This window comes from Heloderma suspectum, chromosome 4, assembly GCF_057233095.1.
Source record: "Heloderma suspectum isolate Gila_16-S chromosome 4, 16-S_ref, whole genome shotgun sequence".
Taxonomy (NCBI): Eukaryota; Metazoa; Chordata; class Lepidosauria; order Squamata; family Helodermatidae; genus Heloderma; species Heloderma suspectum.
In genome coordinates this window covers 160869429-160881800 of record NC_139461.1, presented here as the reverse complement: position 1 = coordinate 160881800, position 12372 = coordinate 160869429, and the positions used below count along the sequence as shown (strand labels likewise).

The 12372-nt window shown below is 44.6% G+C and overlaps 1 protein-coding gene across 7 annotated transcripts in view; it reads right to left on the bottom strand.

Moving 5' to 3' along the window:
* SNX5 (sorting nexin 5) overlaps positions 1-12372 on the bottom strand; it is a 73633-nt gene that overhangs the window by 19102 nt on the left and 42159 nt on the right. For 6 of the 7 annotated variants that reach the window (XR_014790812.1, XM_084854803.1, XM_084854798.1 and 3 more), the window contains 4 exons: positions 11433-11543; positions 9388-9509; positions 8488-8611; positions 5445-5540 (listed from right to left, as the gene is read on the bottom strand). Coding sequence is in view for 6 of the 7 variants with exons in the window: in XM_084854803.1 (XP_084710929.1) it covers positions 5445-5540; positions 8488-8611; positions 9388-9509; positions 11433-11543 (453 nt within the window). In the remaining variant the exon portion in view is untranslated. The remainder of the gene's footprint in view (positions 1-5444; positions 5541-8487; positions 8612-9387; positions 9510-11432; positions 11544-12372) is intronic. The other variant, XM_084854801.1, reaches the window with a different exon arrangement.

The window sequence follows — 12372 nt, the reverse complement described above, 5'->3', positions numbered from 1 at the left end:
GGATTGGGCCCGGAAAAGAACTGGTAACCAGTGCAACTCCTTCAGCACTGGAGTGATGTGGTCTTAGCCAATGGCCGCCTTTAATTCGGAAGCTTTAATTCGGAAGCTTTAATTCGGAAGCTGCGACTTCCGGTCTTCAAGGGCAACCCCACATAGAGCGTATTGCAGTAGTCTAGGCAAGAGGAGACCAGGGCATGAACTACTGATGGGAGCAGATGGTTAGGGAGGTAGAGGTGCAACCACCACATCAGATGGTGTTGGTACAGCACCGCCCAGCTCACGGCCAACACCTGAGCCTCCATGGACAGCTGGGAGTCTAAAATGACCCCAGGCTGTGGACCTGGTCCTTCAAGGGCAGCTGCACCCCACTAAACACCAGGTCAACATCCCCCAACCTCCCCTTATTTCCCACAAAAAGTACTTCAGTTTTGTCAGGGTTCAGTTTCAGCTTAGTCCTTTCCATCCAGCCACTCACCGACTCCAGACACTTGGACAGGGTTTCTACAGCCAACCTTGGTGAGGATTTAAATGAAAGGTACGTTGTGTGTCATCTGCATATTGGTGACACTGCACCCCAAACCTCCTGATGATAGCCCCCAATGGCTTCACATAGATGTTAAATAACATTGGGGAGAGGATACAACCCTGTGGCACCCTGCAAGTGAGCAGCCAAGGGTCTGAAGTCTCCTCCCCGAAAGCTACCCCCTGGTACCTGCCAGAGAGGAAGGAACAGAACCACTGTAATATGGTGTCCCCTATGCCCAACCCTTCCAGGCAGTCCAGAAGGGTACCATGGTCGACAGTACCAAAAGCTGCTGAGAGATCAAGGAGAACAAGGAAGGAGCATTCACCCTATCCAGAGCCCTCTCCATATCATCCACCAAGGCAACCAAGGCTGTTTCTGTCCCATGCCCAGGCCTGAAGCCTGAGTGAAATGGATCCAGATAATCGGCTTCTTCCATACGTGCCTTCAATGGCAACGCCACCACCTGCCATCACCTTGCCCCCAAATGGCAAATTCGAGACTGGGTGAAAGTTGTTCAAGTTTTGGGGATCCAAGGAGGGCTTCTGTAACAGTGGTCTTCTCACCGACTTCTTGAGGACTGATGGCATCACTCCCTCCTGAAGGAGTGATTCACCACTGCCTTGATCCCCTCCCCAAGTCTCTCCCTGCAGCTCATAATGAGCCAAGATGGGCAAGGATCAAGTAAGCAGGTGGTCAACCTTAAAGATGAAAGCACTTTGTCCACTTCCTCAGAAGGAAGAAGCTGGAACCGATCTCACACAACCAGACTGCCACTGGCCGCCCCTTGTTCACTAACTGTATCCACAGCACTCGGAATAGCACTCCTGTTCCAGATGATTTTATCTGCAAAGTGCTTTGCAAACTCATCACAGAAGGCCTTAGAATGCTCCACTGGTTCCGGAACAACTGGACAACAGGTTCTGGACCACTTGGAACAGCCTCTTGGGACAGCGCTCTGCAGACGCAATAAAGGCAGCATAAAAATTCTTTTTTGCTGTTCTTATTGCCACGTGGTACGCTGAATCTACAGCTCCAACCCATGTCTGATCGTCTTCGGAGCAAGATTTCCACCACCGGCACTCTAGCCATCTCACCTCCTGCTTCACAGCTCACAACCGTGGGGTGAACTATGGTGCAGTATGAGCTCTGTTCAGGGGGAGAGGGTGTTTCGGAGCCACCCCGTCTCATCATCGTCATGGTGATCACTCGTGACCGAGTAAGATTTTCTTCCAAAGACAGAGTCTATATAGATAACTCTTTAAAAGGATTAGACAGATTCATAGAAGATAGGTCAATCAACACATTAATCTCTAGCAGTGGGTCTGCAGGTGGCTGTAAAGGCCGATTCTGGATCTACACAGCCTCCCACAGTGAGAACATAGGTTTCCAGGTGGAAGGCAGTCATGGTGAGGGTTTGCTTGACGTGCCTTCTGCTGAGCTCGTTTCTCCCTTTCTCTCTGTACTCGTGCTTCTTCAAAGTCCATAGTGCCTTTAATATAGGCTGACCTCCAGTTGGAACACTCATGAGTTAGAGCTTCCCAGTTCTCAATGCTTATGTTACATTTTTTTAGATTAGCTTTAAGAACATCTTTAAATCTCTTTTGCTGTCCACCAATATTCCGTTTTCCATTCATAAGTTGGGAATAGAGTAACTGCTTTGGAAGACGATAATCAGGCATTCGAACAACATGGCCGATCCAGCGAAGTTGATGTTGGAGAATCATTGTTTCACCGCTGGTGGTCTTTGCTTCTTCCAGTACGTTCACACCCATCTAATGCCCTGATGATTGCAGCATTCCAGCCATCCACCAGGGTCTCAACCAAGCGGCCATTTGCATGCTCCAAAGAATCCCAATGTGCAGTCAGGAATCCATTTCGATCCCTAAGATGCCTGGGGTGGACCATCTTAATGGGTCCTCCACACCTGCGGAGTGGTTGTGGAACCAAGAAGTCCAACCCCACCAGGTAGTGATCTGACCTCCAGTACATACAATCAGCAACCCTGGTCTCCTGGAAAGGGAGTCTGGTGAGGACCAAGGACTCATGGTAGATAATAGCCACTCCCCCTCCCTGACCCCCAGCTCTCGGCTGCTGCATATATGAAAATCCAGCTGGACAAATGGCCCCAAGAGTGGGAGCAGTGGCCTCATCTAGCCAGGTCTCTGTAATACATGCTAGGTCCACACCCTCATCCAGGATGAGAGATGTTTTATGGGCAATGGACCTGGCATTTCACAGCAGCAGACGAAGGCCAGAGGATGGAATCACACATTCCCCAGCCATCCTTCAGCTCTGGACAGGCCCGGAACAGGGGACAGATATTACGCATCTCTCCCCTGTTCCCTTTACCTGGCATGGCCTGCCCCTAGCACTTGCCAGCATCTGTCACCCAGCCTCAGTATGTTCTAGCCCCCAGAACTCCCCGCACTACCTCTGCCAGTTGGACACGTGCCTCCTTCACTTCCACCTATCAGGTGGGCACCCCACCCCTAAAATCACAAACACAGCCCCAAAGTCCACCACCCACCAACAATTTTTCAAAACTGCAACCCAGGCCCTCTGCTCCCTAATGGCTCCCCTGAGTGGTTCACCCAAGTTATAAGCCTTTTGGGGTCGACCGAAAGCTGTGTGATCTTTCTAGCAGGGAGGGGTGGATCGAGCTCCCTGCAGCTCCTCCCTCTCTGGCTGATGTATAGGACCAGGTTGGTCTCCCCCTTGTAATGATGTTCTTCCTGGGAGGCAGGAGGTGAAGCCCCCCAGTGGCCTTCAGTTCGCCAGCCGATGGATGAGGCCAGAGTCTGCAGTCCCAGGGAACTTTTTTTTTGCACATCTGGTAGCAGTGTAATACTGAAAAGTTGGAACTCCTAAAATGTATTTCCAACTTTCTAGTATTACATTGCTACCAGATGTGCAAAAATGCACATTACTAGCCAGACATCTCCAGTACTTACCATAATTAGTATGATTACAATATGTTTTTATTTAAACCATTCTTTAATTGCAATATTGTTTGGAATTCCTAGACCTGTTTTTCAGATATAATTTGTACAGGGATTGGGGGGGGTGCACATGTGTGCATACTAGTCTACAAAACACTCTCCCACAATCTCCTGGAGATTTACCACCATCTGCTTGTACACCATGAGAATACTGTAAATCTTTTTCATAGAACATGCACAGCTACTGTTGACTGTAGCAACATTTGCTCAAAATCAATTAGCGTTCTTATTATCAAGTGAGCTCCGTGTATTTTTACCAAGTCCTTTATCTGTAAATACAAGAATCTGTTAAGAAAATGCATGGTGATCTGCTTCTTTCTCTCACTGTATTCTAATAATATGAATCACAAATTGGTTTCTTTCCAAATCATAGAGCCTACTAGCAAACAGAAAAATCTTAATATAAAGGAGAAGCAAAAGACAAGTATCAGGATGCCGTATCTTTTTTATACTTGTCTCAAATTCTAACCAGTTTCAAATGACCATACATTTTTAGTTTTTCTCTTATAAAACACAGGAAGCAGACTTATACTAAGTCAGACATTTGGCTCATCTAGTTCAGTATTATCTACACCAGGGGTTCTCAAACTTTCTACCCTGAGGGCCCACCTCAGAGATTTGAAAATGACTGTCATAAAATGGAGACAGATGGAGGCAGAATTCAGCACATTCAGCCGGCAATTGCTGGCAACATTATTTTATATCTGATTATCTAGACCCATTCCAGACTGGGGTTTGACCTGGTTATGGGACTGAATCTGCCTTGGTCGCCCTGATGGATGACCTTTAAAGAGGGACAGGGGGAGCACAACCCTGTTAATTCTGCTCAATCTCACACTGGCTTTTGATACCACTGACCATGGTATCCTCCTGGATCGACTCCACAGGATGGGTATTGGAGGCAGTGTGTTACCTTGGTTCTGGTCTTAATTACAGGGATGATTTCAGAAAGTAACATTGGGTGACTATTCCTTGGCCCGAATTTGTACCCTATCCCCAGATGCCAGTCTCTTTCATCCCTCCCTCCTGTGGCTTTTACCTTCACTTCCTCCAATACAGCCTCTCTTATCCCGTTCCTCTTTATTCCTAGTTTTTAAAAAATTAGTATTAAAAATAAAAACCCTACTTGCACACCAGCTCCTACTGCCACACGTGCCTATGAAGCGTGCCCAGTGCCCATGGCACAGGGCAGTCATACTAAGAGGCACTGCACAGTCCACAACACTGAGACCCACCTCAAGTTGGCCGAGACCGATTGGTGGGTCCTGACCCAGTTGGAGAAACACTGGTACACGCTGACTGGCAATGGCTCTCCAGGGTTTCAGAGAGAGATCCCTCTCAGCCCTATCTGGGAGATGCTAGGGACTGAACCTGGGAATTTCTGCGTACAAAGCATATTTGTACCACCAAATCATATTTGTACCACCAAATTTGTACTACCACCAGTCATTCTTAAAAGGGTAATATACTACTTTATCTACTTCAGTCAAGCTTCAAGGATATTTTGATAACCTTTTACCAAAAGAGGCACTTTGATATACTTATCTCTTCTTCACCACACCCCCAATCCCAATTGCTGACTTTTCACAAGTCACAGTTACTGAGAACCGATGTTCATGTAATTTACAAATGATTCACAAGCCACTCTGCCTGTAATATTGTCTGCAATTCAGTATCTAGGGCAGCCATCCCCAGCCTGGTGCCTCCTTATGTCTCTAACTGCAACTCCCAGCATTCCCAAACATTTGTCAAGCTGGCTAGGGCTGAAGTTGAAGCCCCAAACATGTGGAGGCCACCAGGTTGGGGAAGGCTGATCTAGGGATATAGAGAAGTAAGGCAGACAGCTGAATGTCTAGCAGTGCGGGCAGGCCTGCAGATTTACAGAAGAGGACAAAAACTAACTTTCAAAGAGATCTTACCTTAACCCCAGAGAATAGAACTTCATCAGCGCTCTTTGCCACAATTTTGAAGAAGCCACCAAACATTTCTTTTGTATTCTTCCTCCGAACACTTAGCTAAGAGAAATATGACAAAACAGATGAAGTAGGAAGTAATGATCTCTCCAGTATCATTATTATGCTGGAATGTAAACTAATTGGAGAATAATATTTGTACTGAAGACCTCACAGTATTGAGTACAGAAACTACAATAGAAGGATGGGATATAAGTCTGCTTAAATAAAAGTCTGCAGGAAATCTGAAAAGAAGTGATGATTGCTGGGGAAACAGTGTTTCTCTGTAAGAGGGAAAGGGATTAACCGCTGTTTGGCTGCTAAGTATTCATAACTTGAGAAAACACTGCAAAACTCAGATAATTGTAGATCATAAAACAGAGCTGCAGCGATAAGCCTGATAAGTTACAGGACGGCATCTCTGGGATGCTAGTGCCTGCAATGTTACATGCTAGTGCTTGGCTCTAATAGAAAGCCCACAATAATAAGTCATGTATGGTGTCATTTATAGCACTTTACCTCTCAAATTAGACAGTTTTCCTCATGATTTTCTCTCACATAGAAAAGTAGCTTTAGGGCGCATTCCTACAGCTGCTAGACAGCTAGAGAATCGGCTCCCCCACCATCTCGTAGGCGGTACGTATTGTCCCCACGCTCGGAAAAGGAGTGTGGAACGGTGGAAAGGGGGCATTCCCGGGGGCGGGGCGAGGCATTCGTAAGTGCTGGTATGACACTTCCTCGCCACCTGTGTCATCTGGCCTCGCCACCCCACACTTTGATGTCATCTGGCCTTGCCACCCCAAAATCAGCCATCTAGCCGCGAATGCAGGGCAGCTGGAGCACAGAGGAGATGATGGCCTCCACACTCCTCCCTCCGAGTTTGGAGGCGGACATCTCTCCGCATAGGATTGCTCCCTTAAACTCAGAGTTGGATTGGTAAGTCATGAAACTTTTAAAACATAAGTATGGAGCCAGACTTAGGCATACTTAGACTAGACACACTGAAGTCAATAGGACGCAAGTTAGTAATTACCAACTAAAGTCCAATCTACTTCAATGGGTCTACTCTAAGTATGCTTCAGTCTGGATCCAACTCATAGATTTTAACATGTAATAAAATCAGAATACTTTTTAAACTCAGTTATTTTTACAGGGATTACGACTTATTTTTTAAAATCACATTTTAAAAAATCAATTTGTATCCATCCTGGACAGAATGGTTATTGAACAGAAATTTCACATAACTGGAGTATGACAAAGCCGGGACAAGGCTATAATGAGCACAGGTGGAAGTTGTGTAGCATCTCCCTTCTCTTTTCACAGAAACCACTCACACTACATTTCTCTTTTCAGACAACAGGCATCCTTCAATATCTCCCCTCTGTACCCTACATGCTCCTCAGTTATGCATAAGCTGTCAGAGGAGCACCTACGCAAACCTGCCAGGTTATGACACTGAGATGAGATAGTTGGCAAGAACTGCTGCACCATTAAGTGAATAATTAAGACTATCGGCACAGGATTTCAGAAATGTTACACAGGTGTTAGCGGCTCTTAGGATTACCACATATGGTATAGTTTCAAATACATGGTTATTAATTCACAAGGTTATCTTAAACAAAATTTAAGACACCTGATAATTCCACATTTTAAAGAGCAAAAATTAAGCTAGGATAACAAGAACTCGCCAACTGGCACATTTAGGCTACAATCCTATGCACATTTAGATGGCAGTAAGACCTACTGAGCACAATTGGGCTTACCTCTGAGTATACATCAAAAATAAATTGTAGAGATGAACTGTATTTTCTTGTAAATTTATTTTTATTTGTATTTGGTGTATTAAATTGATAAAACTATATTACTATGAGTATTTTCATTGTATAAATGGAGGGTTGCACAGTCAGTAGTAAATCTACTTTCAGAAATGTGTACTTTGCATTTTACATTGGTGGGACTCTTTTTGGCAGTCAGTTCCACAAGTCTTAGAGGCCGTAGCCATAACGTAAAGTCTCTCTACTGCTAGACATTATCTGCAATTTTTAATGAGGGATCACAGCATATATTTGTAATATATTGTTCTGAGTTCAGTTTAGAGACAGAATATGCACAGTGATTTTTTTGCATTAGAGACAGCAAGCAGTTTGTACCAGACATTAAATACGTCATTTATGTACGTATTGGCATATATTCCAGGCCAGCTAGCGATGATGGGAGTTGTAAGTCCAACACATCTAGAGAGCACCAGGCTGGGGAAGGCTGTTCTAGACTGTTATCCATAGGATCTACATGGCACCAGTGGGTTTGTAGAATATGAACACAGGTTTCAATAGTAAATCTGACAGCTGATATGGGATCCTGGAGCTTTCACAGAAAGGAGCAAGTGTTTAATCCTCATGATAGCAGGAGAAGAAAATATATGAGCAATTTTCTGCCAACTGCATAAAAACTGAAGGAGCTGCACTGCAGGTGGGGGAGAGCTTCTAATAGTTGACAAGTAGAGTATTGCAGGTCTGCAGGAAACAAAGGCCCAAACTGTCATCTGTCCACTTGCTTCCCAGTTCTGCATCCAGGCTCTCATTCCATAAAAATGTTGGTAAAAAAATAAGATACTCTCAAATAAACTGTTGTAACTGTACAAGCAATGCATATTTGGCTGGTTCGCTAATTCACAACATTTGAGTTTCATCAAAGAACTTAGATTTGTAGCACAGAATTCCAGACCCACCTGGTTATGGCCAAGATTGAAGTTTCTGACAGCTTACCTTGCAGACCTGTACAGCTTGCAGACCTGTACCAAGCCAAATGAAGCCCAGCCATGCACAGCAAACTTCCTCAGGGTTTGCAGTACAAGACAGGAAACAAATATAGGAGGCTTAACATGCTTTGGGTGGGCTACCACAATTGAGTGGAGGGTGTGCATGTGTTCAGTTGTATGAGCAACTAGCAGCTCAAGCTTGGCTTATGACATCTTATTTGCCCTGACTGTCTAGAAAATGAGATGCCTTACATCCTGATCATACTCAAGGAAGACATGGAAGTTGCGATCTTGGCTGAGAACAGGGTGAGCAGAAATTCGTTGAAGGAAGACTTCATGTGATGATACAGTCTTCTTGAAGACAGCAAGGTATTCCCTGGAAGAAAAAAATATCATTTGAATGGAGGCAAGCATACACTTCATTGTGCACACTTCAGCCTCAGATTCAGAAGAGGAGTAAGTTGTCTCCACAAGCTAGCAATGAAGTGGACCACAATCCAGAGAGATGTTTGTACAGCAGCAGGCTGTGCGTGACCACATTTCCAGGCTCTACTTCCCATTTAGTTGTTGTCATCACTGATGGTTCCCATCACCTGTTCACGTATTAGCTACCGAGCCATATAAGGCTCTGTTGTTACACAAGCTTTTCCTTGCTTGAAATTGATCTCATGATGCTACTCTATTTGATTGTTTTCTATTGCTTGTTTTCATTGCTTCTATTATTTATTTATTTTTGTTGTACCTGACAGGCAACTGCACAGTAAAAAATAATAGTTTTAAATAAAATGGGTGTCTAACTAGGACTGGGAAAACCAGCTTCAAATCCCCACTCAGACATGAAGCCCAAGTGATCTTAGGCCAGTCACTATCTTTAAATCGAACATACCACAATGGGTTGTTGTGAGGATGAAATAGGGGTGGAATCATATATACTTCCTTGACCTCCTTGGAAGAATGGCAAGGTGTGAAGGTAATGAACAAACAAATCACACAGAGCAGTTGGAAACCCTGCTCCTGACCTACATTTCTCAAAATAAGGGGGAAAGACCAATGTAAATTCAGAAAGCTTGCTAGGCTGTTCAGTAAGTTCAGCCTTGGCACTTCAGAAGTTTCCCTTAAGCTTGCACAGATTCATCAGCAAATCACACTCACGCTTCCAGCTCTTGCTTCATTTTGGCGAATTCCTCTTTTGTCATAGACATTTCTCCTTCCCCAAGTTTATGCATCTTCTCTCTTGGACCATCAAAGTCAGGCTTTGCAGGTGCTGGAGGAATCTTAGACAAAAAGATCTGTTGCTAGCAACGATGTTATGCAAGCAAAGAACTGTTGTAGATGTTTCTACAAGAACATTGCGAGAATTTGGCTCAATAATTATTCCTCTATGGAACAGCAGGGTCCTTGGCACTCTGAACAGCTATGTTATGAACTAAAGACATTTATTCAGCATCTCCTCCAATAATCACTATATAAAGACAGGTCTATAACCAGACCTGGAGGGACTGGAGTTTAAGGATACACAGGAGTGGGTGGGCAGCACATTGTACGTTAATGCATAACAGCGGCAATCTAAATAAAAATAGTGTAGTATGTTTACATTTAAATGTACTATTAACAATGAAATGATAAAATTAAAAAAGTGTGCCAAGTGCTTGACAATCACCCATTGCTTTTGCACTCATTGGCCAGAGCCCCGAGAACTATGGATTAGCAAAAGTTGCTGGTCTGTATTACTTGGGGCTGAATATTTAAGAAGTACAAGGTCAAGCCGTTCTGGAAATAGCACTCTCTTGCTAGGAAGTCTAGCTTCCCAGTCCCAGATATACAAGTACACATACACTTGTTTCCAAATCTATATGCCATTTCTCAAATAGTCAGTGGCAAGGCAGCATGACTTTTGTACATGACAGTCTTACTGCTCTCGGTGAGGATTAATTCAACTCAAATAAGCGCTGAAGAGAGCAATCCTCTCTATGGCCCCAGGCAGCAACTGGGGACCATAGGGTACTTCAGATTCCTGGATCTGAGGTCAGAAACAGTGCTCCAACCTCAGATCTGGGAATCTGCACTCCATTCCCTTCACAGCCGGCATGGAAAGAAACATGCCAGCTCCCTCTCCAAGGTTGGGAGCTCTACCTCGGACAGGGGGTAAAGGGTGCATTCCGGAGGAAGGGGAGCTATCCCAAAGCCTCTCCAGCCTCCTTCCCTCCCCTCCAGAATGCCCTAGCTATATGGACAAAAATGCCCCTCTAGTGAAAATGCAGAGCAGGAGTGGCGGAGGCAACAAATTTGGAGGCTTACGAGCATTGAGGGCGAAAATCATTGGAATGTGCCCAAAGTGTGGTTACTCAATAGTTGAGTAACACTGCAATCCTATATGTCCCTACTCCAAGTACGTCCCATTGAACTCAGTAAGGCTTACTTCAAGTTATGTTGGTACAGGATTGCAGCCTGTCTCGAATATCCAGGGACATCTTAAGATTTATGATTTATTTACTTGCGAATGGAACCTGCTTTGCACAGGTCGGAATAGACCCTTGGTTTGATACAGTGAAGTCTTCAAGTAATGTTACATAGCTGTCAGACTCGGACACATTGTGCCTGGCTCACCTGAGTGAAGCCACACCTACTGGAACCCCTAGCCAAGGCCCCTGCTGTGGTGTACCCCTCTGCCCCGAGAGAGGATTCTGTACACTCAATTCTGTATAACAGCTGTATAATTTTGTCCCTTGGACTTCTCCCTGCTGGCTTCAAACTCTGCAAAACTATGTGCTGGTTGGGAAAGTCTGCTACCTAGTGACTGAAGTGCACACCCTTAGAATCTCCTCAGCATGCATACTAAGTTTCAAGTGTCTAAGTTCCATAGTCTTAGTGCTATGGCACTGACAAATAGACATGCATCCTCCTTTAATATTATAGATTTATTCATTTCATATTTGTGTATCCCACCCTTCCTCTAATTCTGCAACACAGAGTGACTAACACAAAATACCTGGGAGTTCCATAAACTTCTTCACATACATTGAAACTAGGTCCCAGGACTAAGCCCTTGCTGAAATTACACCGGACATATTCTGGGAATGAGAAGCAGTACTACAAAAGTCTAAAAATTAAGATGCAGAAAGCAAGCAATGGCTTGATTACAATTTCTTTATTCACCTGAGATGCCACCATCTTAATGAGATTTTGCAAATACTTACGATTAATCCTGCATACACTTCTGTCTCAATAAATGTATCATGCAGCCACTCAAAATCTTCATGCTGCCTTGTAACCGAGAATTCTGTGCCCTGAAAAGCTGGCAGTGTAGTCTGGAAGCAAAGATCAGACTCCTTCTTGTTATTTACTTAAATATCCCAGCCTTATTATTCACTTAAGAGATTTTTAGGCCGCCTTTCAGGGTGTACTGCCCTCACAAGGCAGCTCTCAATACTACAAAAAACATGAACAATTACAATTAAACATAGTCACAGACAAACATACTATTAACAGCAGCAGCTAATGATTTTAAAGCACAAAATGTGGACTGGAACAAATGAATCTTCAGGATTTGTTTGGTTTTTTTGAAGCCAGGTGTGATGAAGCCATACATATCTCTCTAGGGAGGGCATTCCAAAGGCACGGGCCCACCACTGAAGAAGCCCTCTCCCCAGTGCCTGCTAGCCTAATGGCTCTTGCTGCTGGGCCAGAGAGAAGGCCCCTGACACTGATCTTAATGCTTCACAGGCAGATAACACAGTCCCAAATCACTGAGGGTTTTAAAGCCCAAAACCAGCACCTTGATCTAGGCATGGAAACAGGCAGCCAATGTAAATGATACAGAATATGAGTAATATGATCCGAGTGCCTGGTTCCCAACAAGCATTCTAGCTGCTGCATTCTGTATGGCTGCAGTTTCAAAACAGTCTTCAAGGGCAGCCCCACTGAGAGCGTGTTGCCTTGGTTACGTCCAGGTTAGATTACTACATGTGTCACTGCATCTAGATCAGCTTTCTGCAGATAGGCTGGTTCAGCAGCTGTGCCCTAAACTGGTAAAAAGCATTCCAAGGCAATTGATGCCACCTGAGCCTCCGTGGAAAGCACAGAGTCCAGGAGCACTCCCAGACTGTGTGCGAGGTCCTTTAAGGGGAGTGCAACCCC